The sequence below is a fragment of the Pongo abelii genome, chromosome 6 (genome assembly GCF_028885655.2).
Source record: "Pongo abelii isolate AG06213 chromosome 6, NHGRI_mPonAbe1-v2.0_pri, whole genome shotgun sequence".
In the NCBI taxonomy this organism is placed as follows: Eukaryota; Metazoa; Chordata; class Mammalia; order Primates; family Hominidae; genus Pongo; species Pongo abelii.
The window spans coordinates 9,516,772-9,530,846 of NC_071991.2; the positions used below are offsets into that span (position 1 = coordinate 9,516,772).

General features: G+C 43.5%; 1 protein-coding gene across 1 annotated transcript in view; it reads right to left on the minus strand.

Annotated features, from left to right (window-relative positions):
• LOC100436403 (cytochrome P450 3A7) overlaps window positions 1-4,550 on the minus strand; it is a 29,692-nt gene extending 25,142 nt beyond the window's left edge. The window contains exons 1-2 of the mRNA XM_024249703.2: window positions 4,428-4,550; window positions 467-560 (exon numbers count right to left, since the gene is read on the minus strand). Of these exons, the coding sequence (XP_024105471.1) occupies window positions 467-560; window positions 4,428-4,498 (165 nt within the window). The 5' untranslated portion in view covers window positions 4,499-4,550. The remainder of the gene's footprint in view (window positions 1-466; window positions 561-4,427) is intronic.
• Window positions 4,551-14,075: the final 9,525 nt, after the last annotated feature.

Genomic DNA, 14,075 nt, shown 5'->3' on the forward strand with positions numbered 1-14,075 from the left:
TGAGTTTCAGAGCTATGCAGGAGGAAGTGAAAAAAGCCTATTCATGAGCTCTTGCTACAGAGAGGAAAGTTTTACTCTCATGTCCACAGATAACAAGCCACAATCAGGGGCTCCTGTTCCTACTTTTAATACTAACTAAATATGGCTGTACCTTCCTGGGAACCTGCATGGAGCAAAAAGTAAATGCTCTTTATGGTGCTCACAAAGTCTGCACATCAAGTTGTGAACATCAGATTGCTAGATCTACTTGACATTTGGGCTGTGCAACTGAGGCAAACTTGAGGTTCCTGAGAGTTAGCAAGAGAGCCCCAGGGTAAACTTTGCCACGCTCTGGGTGATGCCTACATGCTATTTCTGAAAGTATAAAACCTCAGACCTTCCTCCTGAGGAGAAGCATTTTTACTGATGGAACTAAGTTGCTCTTTGCAATCATAAGAAGCAAAAGAGGAAGCTCAAAAACACTCACCTTACGGAAGGACAAAGCATTTCCCACAAAAGGCAGAGGTGTGGGTCCTGGAATTCCAAGCTTCTTAAAAAGTCCATGTGTACGGGTTCCATATCTACAAAGTGAAACAGAAATCAGGTCTCAGGGATTGTGACTTTATAGATATAGGGGCTGGTGAGTCACTGACTGAGGAACTGGAATGATCAAGAGAAGGAGGTAACATTAAGGCAATAAAAAATAACAGTAACTCTGACAGCAATGATTATATTTGTTCATCAGATCCTTTCATGCCTCCGCCATGAGACACCAAAAAGTTACAATGATTAGCTAAAAGCAGCTGAAGTCTTCATGGTCCCAGACCTGGAATGAATATTTCGTAAATGTTCTCAAATGTGAATGATCCTGAGAGGTTCAGGAAGGAATTCTTCCAGGGGACTTCTTTCCCTCATGTCTTTTTAGTAAGTGGACTCTTCCCTGATTTTGGGATTCTCATCCTAGGTAGAAAGGGTGACAATTTTTTTTTTTTTTTTTTATCTTCTGCAGTGATGATGAGATTTTGCATCACTGCATCCACTCAATCACAGGGGGTCACTGAGAGCCTATGGTGACCCTGTCTTTAGAATTTGCTCAGAGGCTTTTATGCTTTCCCTTCCCTCTAAGCTCTGACCCTGTTTTAGGATCTGGCCCTTCTTAAACCATCATTCACAGAGAGGTCTTGGAGGAGTCACAGAGTCCTTATTTGTACAGATTGACAACTGTGCTCCAGGCTTCCATTGGCCTCGTAGAAATGCCAGCACCTTTCAGCTACACCTCAGTCTCTGTGGTCAGATCTGATTGATTTGAGCTATTGGGGAGGATGATTGACTCATATTTTCCTGAATGACACTGTGCAGAATAATCACAACTAAGAACAAGGACATTCCTCCTTTTGTGGAATCTAGCCTTCCAACTGGTGATATCCACCTGATAAGCACAGTGCCAGTGATATGGTCTGAATCTGTGCCCCTACCCAAATCTCATATTGAAGTATAACCCCCAATTCTGGAAGTGGGGCCTGATAGAAGGTGATTGTATCTTAGGGGCAGTTTCTCATGGTTTCACACCATCACCCTTAGGTGCTGTCCTCTTGACAATGAGTTTTTGTGAGATCTGGTGGTTTAAAAGTGTGTGGCACCTCCTCCCCACCGTCTCTTGCTTCTGCTCCAGTAATGTAAGATCTGCCTGCTTCTCTTTCACCTTCTGCCATGATTGTAAATTTCATGAGGCCTCCCTAGAGGCAGAAGTTGCTAGGCTTCCTGTAGAGCCTGCAGAACCATGAGCCAATTAAATCTCTTTCCTTTCTAAGTTACCCACCCTGAGATATTTCTTTATAGCAATGGAAGAAAAGACTAATACAGCCGGACATGCTCATTTTTTTTTCAAGGTGATCAATTACAAAGAAGTCAGTTTATTGCCTCTGCACATCAACTGTCTGTAGGAAAACCCATCAAGGCTGCTGCTCCCTATAGCAGGCCTGCTTGCAACCCATCTTTGATGGGCCATGTATGGACTTCCCCAACTGGGGGTTCTGGAAATCTGAAGACCTTCCCAGTCTGAGGTTACTGAGGGGTGGAGGACTGGATGAAGAAGAAAAGCTGATGGAAGAGGTCGCCAGCCATCAATTCAACCATGAATCTGCTAGTCCCACAAGATTGGCCCCAGAGAGGCAAATTAGGAAAATGTGGTTCAAAAGTATGGTGTGTATAAATGGATCCATATGCCTCATATAGGCTTTCAGCTGAAAGACAGGCACCTTCTAATGGCCAGGCACCTTCCTGTTGATAGCAAAAGATGGAGTATTCCACATAAGTAACCATAAAATGTTCCAGACAGTTCAATTAAGACCTTGTTTTCTCTTCTTTAAAGGGTTGCCCTTAAGACAGTATAGGTTCTAAACATTCTGTACAAATCCAGTGACTCTGATAATATGTGGTAAAATACAACTGAGAAATGGCATGGAGGCTCGTGTTTGGAGGACCCAGCAGAGACAGCATAGCCAGGCCCAATAGTGCATTTGGATCCTTGCCCCAGAACAGTTAGTGGAAGTGTGTGCACCATCTACCACAACCAAGGTGGCCTTGGGTTTTCCCACTCCTGTTCCTTCCTTTGTTGTCACAGCCATGGAAAATCAATGACACTAATCTCTGCTTCTAAACTTTCTACAAGTTACATGATCTCTCAGGCCAGGACAAACTAATGAGTTAATGTGTTAACAGCATTGGCCCCCGAGGAAAGATCTAGGTGAGTGTCTAGACTCACATGATTCCATGTCAAGGCAGAGGCTAGGCTGGGCAAACTGTTTAGTTTTTTCCAGCTCCCCTCTGTTTGGTAGAGTAATGCTGCTTTTGGTTACAATGAAGAGGCTAACAGAAGAATCAGTCATCTATTGCATGTAATTGTATAGGCCTAAGAAGGGCATGGTCTACACTATAGCTTCTGAATCCTGGGCTGTATCGGCATCGTCTAAGGCTAAGCGATTGTCTGCCTGACTGCCAGAATCTGTAGTGACAACCCCACAACATGGCCAACCACACACAGAGTGACACTGATGGTGCCCCTGTGTCCAGGCTTCAAGCAGATGAGATGCCAACATGTTTGTCCTTCAAGTGACCTCCACTAGGGGGCCAGGACCCATGAATATCTATTTGGAGTTCTACCCTGAGGGATGAGGAATATTTTCGCACTTTATCTTGATCCTACCTGGATGCTTTTGCTATCATCACTGGCTCACAGTCTTGCTTACTTCCTGGCCCTGAGAGTTTAGGATAACCTTCTAAGCAGGTGTATTTGAAATGGGGGTATTAAAATAAACTCTTGGGAAAGTATTCTTAAAAAGACATATGCAGTCTTGTCCTAGAGATATACATTTGTGCATTAGACTCATATTCCTGACATTATTCTGGAAAGATGAGGTTATTTTATACACATTTATTGTCACAAATACTGAACTAATAGCCCTCTTTTATCACTCAGAAGGAACATGCTGGAAATAGCTCCAAAAAAATCTGGCTTTAAAAAGGATGAATTTAAGCCATATCAATTCATGTTAAATTGCCAGTAGATGGAAACTATGTTACCACAACTCACTGAATTGCTAACTTTTCTGTGAAAGAATTAAAACGAGGTTTGTATTTTCTGTTTCCATGTCACCATGATTGCTTACTCTTAATAACTGTGAAATTGAGTTAGAAGTAAAATGTGATGGGTGGGAAGCCTCCACTACACACAGTAGGGAGTGACTCTTCTCTCCACCTTCTCTAGGATGCCAGGATCTCACCGGCGAGAAGATTCATCCTCTTCTCCTGCAACTTAAAGGGAAAAATGTAAAATCCAAATTCTGGTTTGGTAAGCTGGGTCCAAACCATTGTCTATTAGATTATCCTTAATCAATGCTGTCCCTAAACCCTTCTTTCCACTAAAGATGGATGGGGGAGATGCTTATTGATTCCTTTATAGCTCTGCAAAAGATCCGTCATAACCTCTATATGTTTGTAGCATCCAACACTTAAGCTACTTCTCCTTGAAAATCTTTTTTTCTCTTTTTTTTTTTTTTTTTTTTGAGATGGAATCTTACTCTGTTACCCTGGCTGGAGTGCAGTGGCATGATCTCAGTTCACTGCAACCTCTGCCTCCCAGGTTCAAGCAATTCTCCTGCCTCAGCCTCCCAAGTAGCTGGGACTACAGGTATGCACCACCATGCCCAGCTAATTTTTGTAATTTTAGTAGAGATGGGGTTTCACCATGTTAGCCAGGCTGGTCTTGAACTCCTGACCTCAGGCAGTCCACCTGCCTCAGCGTCCCAAAGTTCTGGGATGACAGGTGTGAGCCACCACACCCGGCCTGAACATCCTTTTTGACCTTCAAAACAGATAAGGGAAAGAGAGGCCTGACTAGCACCCCAAGTCCAAGGAAACAGAGAAGAGGAGCCTGAACAGTTACTCACAGATAGAGCAGTATCAGGCTGACAGCCAGGAGAAGCCAGGTTTCCACGGCCAAGTTTGGGATGAGATCCATCACTACTTTCCTTCCTTATCTCTCTCCTCTGAGTCTTTTTTTCAGCAGCGTGCTGCTGTTTGCTGGGCTGTGTGCGTGGAGCTTTCCTGCCCTGCACAGCAGTGATTCAGTGAGGCTGCTGGATTGTTTATATGGTGGAGAAGGAGGCAGGGCTGGAGCTGCAGCCAGTAGCAGGGCCCCCCATGCTCCACCTGCAGTCGAAAGAGGCTTCTCCACCTTGGCAGTTGGCAAATAATCACACACACACCACTCACTGACCTCCTTTGAGTTAATATTCTATGTGGAATCATACACAACTCAATCGATGTTACTGGGGAGTCCAAGGGTTCTGGGTTCTTATCAGAAACTCAAGTGGAGCCATTGGCGTAAAATCTATTAAATCTCCTCTCTCCTGCCCTTGTCTCTATGGCTGTCCTCATTCCAGAATACTTGAAATTCATCCCAACAAGCCATGCCTACAGATCTTTACCTATGCCTGGAGTGTGCCTGTGCCCCCTGGAAGACTCCTACACATCCTTCCAAACCCAGCCAGACAGAGCCTTCTCTTAGAGTCTTTCCTCACCAACCTCCTCACACACATTTAACCATTTCATCCCCTGGGCACTCTCCATCCCCTTTATGCAGTCCTATTGTCTTCTTTCCTCTTTACCACCACTGTGTGTTTCCACGCCTGTTTCCCTGAGCAGAGGTGAGCTCCTCAAGGGCATAGTCTGGTCTTACTCCCTGTCATGGCTCTGGTCCCTATCAGGGTGCTGTACACACAGTGGTGACCAGAAAGGCTGGTGGAGTTAACTTGCCTGAGATTGCTGGGCCCCTGTGTGTCACTTCCTCTGACTTTCTGGTGACCACTCCATCTTCTTAGGTCATTAATACAGCCAGAGCTCTTGGCTGTGCCTCAGCTGCTGTCTCTGCACTTTCAGGTTGGTCCTCTGTGATTCTGTTGGCAAGAGGACCCCTAAAAAAGAGACAGGGCATGGATGAAATGGAGCTGATGGCTTAGTGGAACAGTATCAATTTGTGCTGCTTCCTTTGTAGCTTTCAAAAGTCCTGCCGTAGACAGGTTCTTTGCCAAAGAGTGGCCCCTTCTCCCTGGAAATACTGCATGTCTGGAAACAGTAGGGGAGAAAGAAGAGAAGAGAACAGCTTCCCAGTTTGCCAGGTTGACCCAAACCACCTCAGCCAGCAATGATGGGGCAGTGGTCACTGCAGGTCACACAGCATCAAGGACTCCAATAAGATGGTCCCAGCCTCTTTAGGGTGGAATTGGAATTCAAAGCAAATGGCTTCCTTTTTGACAAGTGGAGGATTTTCTAATGGGAGGAGAGCAGGTGCCAGGAGCTGGTAGAGACGAGGCCTGTAATAACAGTTGCTGCCACCTGTGAGCCCCCTGACCCATTCCTGATGGGAGAGATCTCAGTGATGAGGGTGTGAAAATTATATTGGCTCATTATCATCACTCACACCCAAGTTCTGTCTCTGCTTGGCCTGAGGAAGGGATTACATGACAAACAAAATCTCAGAGTTCTTAAAACTCAGTAGAAATAGATAATGTTTAAGCTGTGCTTGTTCACTTCCTTCTGTCTTTATTCTTTCTCAGGTTCAGCCCTCCTGCAGAAACTGATACTCACCCCAGAAACGCACTTTTTCCCATCCCTCTGGCCCCTAAGCCTCCAGGGCTACTTGGCACCTGGCCTGAGTGGGTGAACATCATGCCAGATTCCATGTCAGATTCAAGGTCAAGTGGGTGAATGTCATGTGCAGAGTTGTGCCAGGTGTGTGCCAGGAGCCACATCTTCCTTGGGGAAAGCCTAGTGAAGCAGGAGACACATAAACATGCTTGGATGGAGGTATGCATGTGCTGTAACTCTGGAATCCCTGGAATAATGGAGCCCTACAGAGAGGTACCTAAGAAAAGAAGTGACAGCAAGTGTCAAACCAACAAAGGACAGACATGGGAAGGTGGGTGACAATCCCCAGCAGAAGTAGGATAAAAGTCCAGGGAATTCTGGTACATTTCTGTCTCCTTTTAGTGGATTTGCTGAGCACGTTAAATAGGGCCATGCTACTATTCCCAGTTTACAGATATAGAAACTGAGGCTCAGTGACTGCAAGTAGCTTCCCAACTGCTACTGATCACAATAAAACATTATAAAAAGCTAACAGGAAGGGAGATAGAAGGTCCTCTGCTGCTCTGGTGCACCTGCCATTCCCTGCTAAGTCTCACTATGACAAATAGTGACACTCAAGGCTGCAACCAGAAATTGGTTGAGGTTCATGTTCCTGTCTCAAGGGTTACCCCCAGCAGCACCCCCTGGGTTTTCTAGAACAAAAAACTCCATCTCATCTCAGCAGGGAGAAAGAAAGATGCAATTTCTGACCATATCAGTGGTATTGCTGGAGGATCTCCCTCTCTATGTTCCCACACCGAGAGGTGCACAGAACACATTCAGACAAGTAAAGATTCCAGTGTCATCTGATAACTATCAACAACTTCTTTAGCTCACATAAACCCAGAGCCTCTCTTATTTTTTTTTTTTTTTTTTAGAAACAAAACTCTTATGGAAACAAATATGTTTTCTTCTTTCCTCTAAAACACATACTCGGCTAACATGATTTTTATTCTAAGATGAAGATTTACCTGCCCTACAAACTTCAGGAGGTGGTGTGACTGGTTGGAATCTATACCAACAGTGATAGATTAATCGTTGCTTGGAACTCAAATGCAGCCAGCATGGTGTCCTAACTAATGCAATTGGTGTTGTTCTGCAAAGGAAAATAATTGAAGGCATGTTCTGCCACTTAATTCCACAGAAGGTAACATCTTCTAACATGTAGGGACTTGTCTACTGAGAGCTGCACTGACTGTGTCAAGGAAGATACTATGTATTGGAAGATCACCCAAGCACCACATGCCTCTCCCCTACTCATTTCCTGTATTAAAGCATTTATCATGTTTTTAAAGCTGTGCTGTCAGTACTGTGCTCCCAGACATTATGCTTGGTCTTGGTCAACTTTGTACCCTAAGCACATGGAGAAGAGACAAATAAGCAGATAATTATAGGACAGCTAAGGAAAAATAATCATAAAACTATGAGAAAAATAATGTCCTTATCAACAATGAAAGACGTTTCTTCTTTCTTGGTCTAGTTTCATTGGATCAAAGTTAAATCTCAACATTCAGAGAAGCATTAGGCTCAGATATCAGCATCAGTGGACAGGCTGTCCAGGGACTCAGTGATGCAAGGAACACCTTCACTCCAATATTTTCATCCTTTTATATTGGTAGCCCAAGTGGTACCTCTCTTCTGGGAAGCTTGTCCTGACTTCCAGTGGCCAAGTGAATTGCTGGTGGTAGGGAGAAGCAACATTGCTCTGGAATGATTTGTGTATTAGATTCAAATTTCACAGGTCATGACCTTGAGGATGTAAACCAAAAAAAATAGAAGATTATCTCTCTGTAACTCAGCTCTCAAGTCCCCATTCTTCTCAGTAGGGGAAAACTTGAATTTGCAGTTTGGGGTGACCAGGTGGTATCTAAGTTTTGTTTTTATTTATTTATTTTTGAAGTTGTTTTGAGGCAGGGTTTCACTCTTTTGCTCAGGCTGGAGTTCAGTGCTGTGGTTATAGCTCACTGTACCTTCCACCTCCTGGGTTCAAGTGATCCTCCTACCTCAGCCTCCTTAGTAGCTGGTAGTTCAGGCGTACAACCATGCCCAGCTAATTTTTAGTACAGATGGGGTCTAGCTATGTTGCCCAGGCTGGTCTCAAATTCCGGGCCTCAAGTGATCCTTCTGCTACTGTCTCCTAAAGTTCTGGGATTTCAGATGGGAGCCACCACACCTGGCCTTTAAGTTTTGGTGACTGGAGGAGGGAATTAGCTAATGCTTTTGGGCCTCATGCTTGGGGGTGGTGTTGAGGAGAGTGACAGGTCCATGGACATGTACTCTAGGCACTGGAGGATGTAGGTGTCTCACTTCAATGCCACTGTATGTTGGTTAGCCTGTATGCCTGCTGTGTTCAGGGCATGTGGCAAGCACTAAATATTAAAGAATCAAAATCCTTGCCCTGATGAAGCTAGCTCTCTAATAGGACAAAGAGATACTAAACAGTGACACAAATAATACTGAATTACAAATTGGGAAAAATGCTATGAAGTAAAAGAACCCTTTACTTAAGCTCCCAGTGGTATCAGACACAGTTGATCCTTCTTTCTTTCCCTAAACTCTAACTCTCTTTGAAAGACATGAATGCAACTGAATCAACAAGACTTGACGGATGGGAAGTGTGAGACCTTGGATATTCCTGGGCCTGTTTCCTCATCTGTCCATGGGGGAAATTGACCAGAATTGGCCTATGAAGACCATGGTTCTCCTTGTCCCAATCAGAAGACCCCTGCAGGACTGCCTGCCTCTCAGCCTCTGTGTCCCTCTAGGAGTTTTGAAGATATTCCCTGTCCTCTATTCTCCTTCTCTTATAGGTCACTTAGGGTCCACCAGGTCTTCCAGCCCAATCAACGGCCAGCAGCTCCTATGGGCAGGAAAAGAGCAAAGGTGGGATAGGATGCAACTGGGAGAAGATAACCACCCATTTAGGCCCTGAACTTTAAATTCTGGATTGGTTTCTTAATTGAGATTGCAGAGAAAGGGTTTCAGACATTCTCACACCCACTCACATTCAGCTCTTACTCAAGGAAATGATAGTGAATACGTGTCATGCTAAGGATTTACCCTGCATTAAGGCATTCAGTCTGTCCAACAACCCCAAGGTATTGATATTATTATGATCCCTATTTTACTGATGAGCAAACTAAGCCACAGGAAGGTTAACTGACCCATCCAAGGTTACATCACTAATTACTCTAGCAGAGCCAGGATTCATATGTAGATTCTCTAGCTTGAGAGCCCAGGGTCATAATCTTTTGACACATGCCCAGCCTTGCCCAAGGTCACACAGAGTTAGCGGGGAACTAGCAATGCAGCCCAGGCCTTCTGAATGGGTAGTGGCCAGAGCTCTGCCCCATATGCTGGGACAAAGTGAAGTCCCCTAGTAAACTTGTCAGTGAGGGCTGCGGTGAAGCAATGTCCTTTCTTCTCCCTGCCTGCCCTTGCCCTGAAGTATATGCACTTCTGTAGACTTTACAACAAAAAAGAAAAGGAGCTCTCTCTCTCTTGTCACCTGGTGAAGAAGGTGCCTTCTTCCACTTTGCCAACTGCCATGATTGCAAGTTTCCTGAGACCTCCCCAACCATATGGAACTGGGAGTCAATTAAACCTTTCTTTGTAAATTAAAAAAAAAAGAAGAAGAGGAGGAGGACTTAATCATAACTGTTGGCTTTCTACTCCATTCTAGAGTGTCTATTTCTTGATAAAGTAACCACTAACATCTCCATGGCACTTCACAATTTTTACAGTTCTTTCCCAACTCTCTTAATATCAGCAAGAAAACTTTGTAAGATGAGTAGTGTTAGGATGATTTAACTCATACTTTATAGACATGGAAACAGACAGTTGGAAAGAGACTTGGAGAAGTGACTAAGCCATGAAGCCAGGGCATGGAGCAGGACATTGTGATTTCAAATTGTGTCAGTGGCATTCTTGCTGGGATTCCAAGGAAGCTCCTAAAATAACTTGGCAGGTTGTGTCAGCCACATATGAGATAAATATTTCTCTCTACACCTCCCAGCACACTGCCAGTGTAGTTATAAAATGCTACAGAGCTGGTTATGACCATGAAAACAACATGTGCCTCCTACACTTTACTAAATTGTGTATTCAGTGAACTCATGGTTTCAGCGGAAAGGGGAATGTTGCAAATAATTCTGACATGTCACAATCAGAATCATTTGTGTTCCCAGGAAAGCAAAAAAGTAAAAGGTGATGAAACCAACATGTAAAAGAGAAATCAGAGAATGTGAGGCAAATTTCAGAAGAGCACATGGAAGGGAATTAATGAAACAAGAAATTGGTGAAGGAAATGAAGATTGTCATGAGATGTGTTACAAAACATCAGCAAAACCTACATCGTTTCTCATACTCCTTATTTCAGTAACCTCCTAACTTGTTTTGCCTGACCCTGGGCAGGACTTATCCAGGGAATTCCCTACTCAGCCACCAGACAGCATCTCAAAAAACATGGAATCTTGAAGTATGTTTCCTTGGTGTCAGTCCCTCCGACTGCTCCTGTCACTCACAGGATAAAATCTAAGTATCTCTAGGAAGTAACACAAGACCCTTTCTCATTTGGCCACTGTCAGCTTCTTCAGCCTGTCTCAGTCCACTTCTCCAAATGTACACGATGTGTTAAGCAAATGGTGTGATTGGCCACTCCCCAGGCTCTACAAAAATGATATGTTCATGTCTCCTCATGTCCACACAAGCTGTTCTTTAGCATAGAGTGGGACCAACCCAGCTTCCATCTGGTGCATTCCCAACCATCCTTCAGGAGTCAACCAGGGCATCATCTCTCCAACAAGCCTCTTCCATGACCTCAGCAGGCAAGTGCTGGAGAGGGTCCCACTGGTGCTTTCTCACAGTTTTAAGAGCCGGACACACAGTGGCTGTCATCTCGGGATGCTCACAGAATTCACATGCATGAGAAGCTTTTAACCACAGATTCACTGGGTGTGGAGGAACAAGACTATAATCTCAGCACTTTGGGAGGCTGAGGTAGGCAGATCATGAGGTCAGGAATTTAAGACTAGCCTGGCCAAGAGATCAGAATGGCCTATATTGTGAAACCCCATCTCTACTAAAAATACAAAAATTAGCCAGGTGTGGTGGTGGATGCCTGTAATCCCAGCTACTCAGGAGGCTGAGGCAGGAGAATCACTTGAACCCAGGAGGTGGAGGTTGCAGTGAGCCGAGATCAGGCCACTGCACTCCAACTCCAGCCTGGGAGACAGAGCAAGACTCCAACTCAAAAAACAAACAAAAAAACAAACAAACAAACAAACATAAAACCCACAGGTTCCTGGGCCTACCAGAAATGAGAAGGGCTCACCCAGGGGCCAAACAATGAGGAGGCAGGGACCATTGAGGGCCGTCTGGAAAGAATCCAAAGTGTCCCATCAATCCAGATACATGAAAAAGAAGGCATCATGCCCAACTCATTCCATGAGGGCCGCAAGATCCAAATCAGAAAAAAATCAGGACCACAAAGGAAGATGACATGCCAGTCTCATTCATCAGCATCAGTGCAAAAATCCTGAACATAATAGTAGCAAGCCAGAGACAGCAGTGTTCAAAGACGATACACCATGACCAAGTTGAATTTAAACCTGAGACTCAAGAATAGTTAACAGAGAAAAAGTATAAATAACAATGATCTCATCAACAGATTAAAGGAGAACGATTATAAGATCATCTCAATTGTTTTAGGAAGAGCCTTTGATAGTTCAATAATAATATATTAATAATAAATGATAATATTCAACTCCCATTCATGATATAAAAAACCTTCAACAACTAATAGCAGGGAATTTTATTAATCTGATGAAAGCATCTACCAAAAAAAATTAGAGAAAACATTATTCTCAGTAGTATAAAAGCATTATCCTCTTATACCTCTTGTTTACCATGTGCACAAAATACCTTTCCAAAACTAGTAACATTTTTTAAAAATCCTATCAGTTAACTTACTTTTTCTGTAATTGAAAAGAATATCATAGCTTGTCCTTGTCAGAAGTCCAGCTTGTGATTCACCTGGGGTCAACATAGGGCAAGGTTTAATAAACACTGAAATAACTAAACATTGTAATGCCTCATGGGGCTGCTTGAACTGACATGATTTCAAGGGCACCGAGAGGCTGGGGGAAAGCAGAGGGTCAGCAAGTTCATTCAGCTGAGATTATCTCAGTTTACAAACTGAAGTTTATGAACTTTAGTTGGGACATGAGTTTCACTGATTATCGGAATGAACCATCTCTCAAGAATAAACCAGCATCCAGCATTTTTGCATGAAGTTCCAAGAGGACCCCAGGGAGAGATGTTACTAGGAAGCTTGCCAAGCCCAGTGACTTTCCAGGGGGCCTGCTCACCCAAGTACAGCCCATGTCTAACACCCAGCCCTCAATGCCCTATTCTGATCGGTTACATGGTTATCTCCAGAACGATGGGGCCCTCTCTATTGGTGTGAATGGGTTGTCCATGCCGCCCATGCTATGACACAACACAGGGGAACAGAACCATAAGGGAAAATATGAACAAGACCTTCACAGAACGAGTCATGCTGAGACCCAAGGTGGGGGTACTTCACCACCCAGAGGGAACTGGAGAAACACCAGGAGCTCTGGGAAGGCAGAGAGAAGGGGATCTGGAACTACCTGGGGTGAAGTCTTCCTAAAGGAGCAACTGTTTGCATTATCATCAACAGAGAAGTGTTTGTATAGAAGAGGGGAAGGTGAGAAGCATTTCAGGCTGTGAGAATGGTTCAGCTTTTTTTAGTAGTAAAAAATAGAAAAAGTAGAAATTGCTTTTAACTTTGTGTATTGAATAAGTAAGGAATGGCATCCCAACCATTTTCTTTATTATTATTATTATTATTATTATTATTATTATTATTATTATTGCTTAGACAGGGTCTTGCTGCATTGCCCAGGATGGAGTGCAATGGCACAATCATGGCTCACTGCCACTTCAACCTCCCAGGCTCAAGCAATCCTCCCGCCTTAGCCTCCTGAGTAGCTGGGATAACAGGCATGCATCACCATGCCTGGCTAATTTTTTGATGTTTTGTAGACATGAAGTCTGGTCTTGAACTGACTTGCCTAGGATGGTCTTGAACTTGTGGCCTCAAGTGATCCTCCTTTCTCAGCCTTGCAAAGGACTGGGATTACAGGAATGAACCAGAGCCCAGCCACTTTATTATTAACAAGGTTGAATATTTCTGTATTTTTGATAGCTGTGTTTCTCCTTTGATAAAATGTTCATGCAGCTCTGCACCCAGTGGACTGAATAGACATCTACAGAACTCCAAACCCCAAATCAACAGAATATACATTCTTCTCAGCACCACATCACACTTATTCTAAAATTGACCACATAATGGGACGTAAAGCACTGCTCGGTAAATGTAAAAGAATGGAAATCACAACAAACTGTCTCTCAGACAACAGTGCAATCAAATTAGAACTCAGGATTAAGAAACTCACTCAAAACCACACAACTACATGAAGACTGAACAACCTGCTCCTGAATGACTAATGGGCAAATAACAAAATGAAGGCAGAAATAAAGATGTTCTTGAAATGAATGAGAACAAAGACACAACGTACCAGAATCTCTGGGACACATGTAAAGCAATGTGTAGAGAGAAATTTATAGCACTAAATGACCACAAAAGAAAGCAGGAAAGATCTAAAATCAACACTCTAACATCACAATTCAAAGAACTAGAGAAGCAAGAGCAAATACATTGAAGAGCTAGTAGAAGGTAAGAAATAACTAAGATCATCAAATAATTTTCAAATAATATTAGATTCTAAATAATTTCAAGCTCTCTGAAAAGTGTGAGAATAATGCTGTCATATTCCCATAGTACGCTTATATTCATCTAGATTCCTCATTGTTAATATTTTACA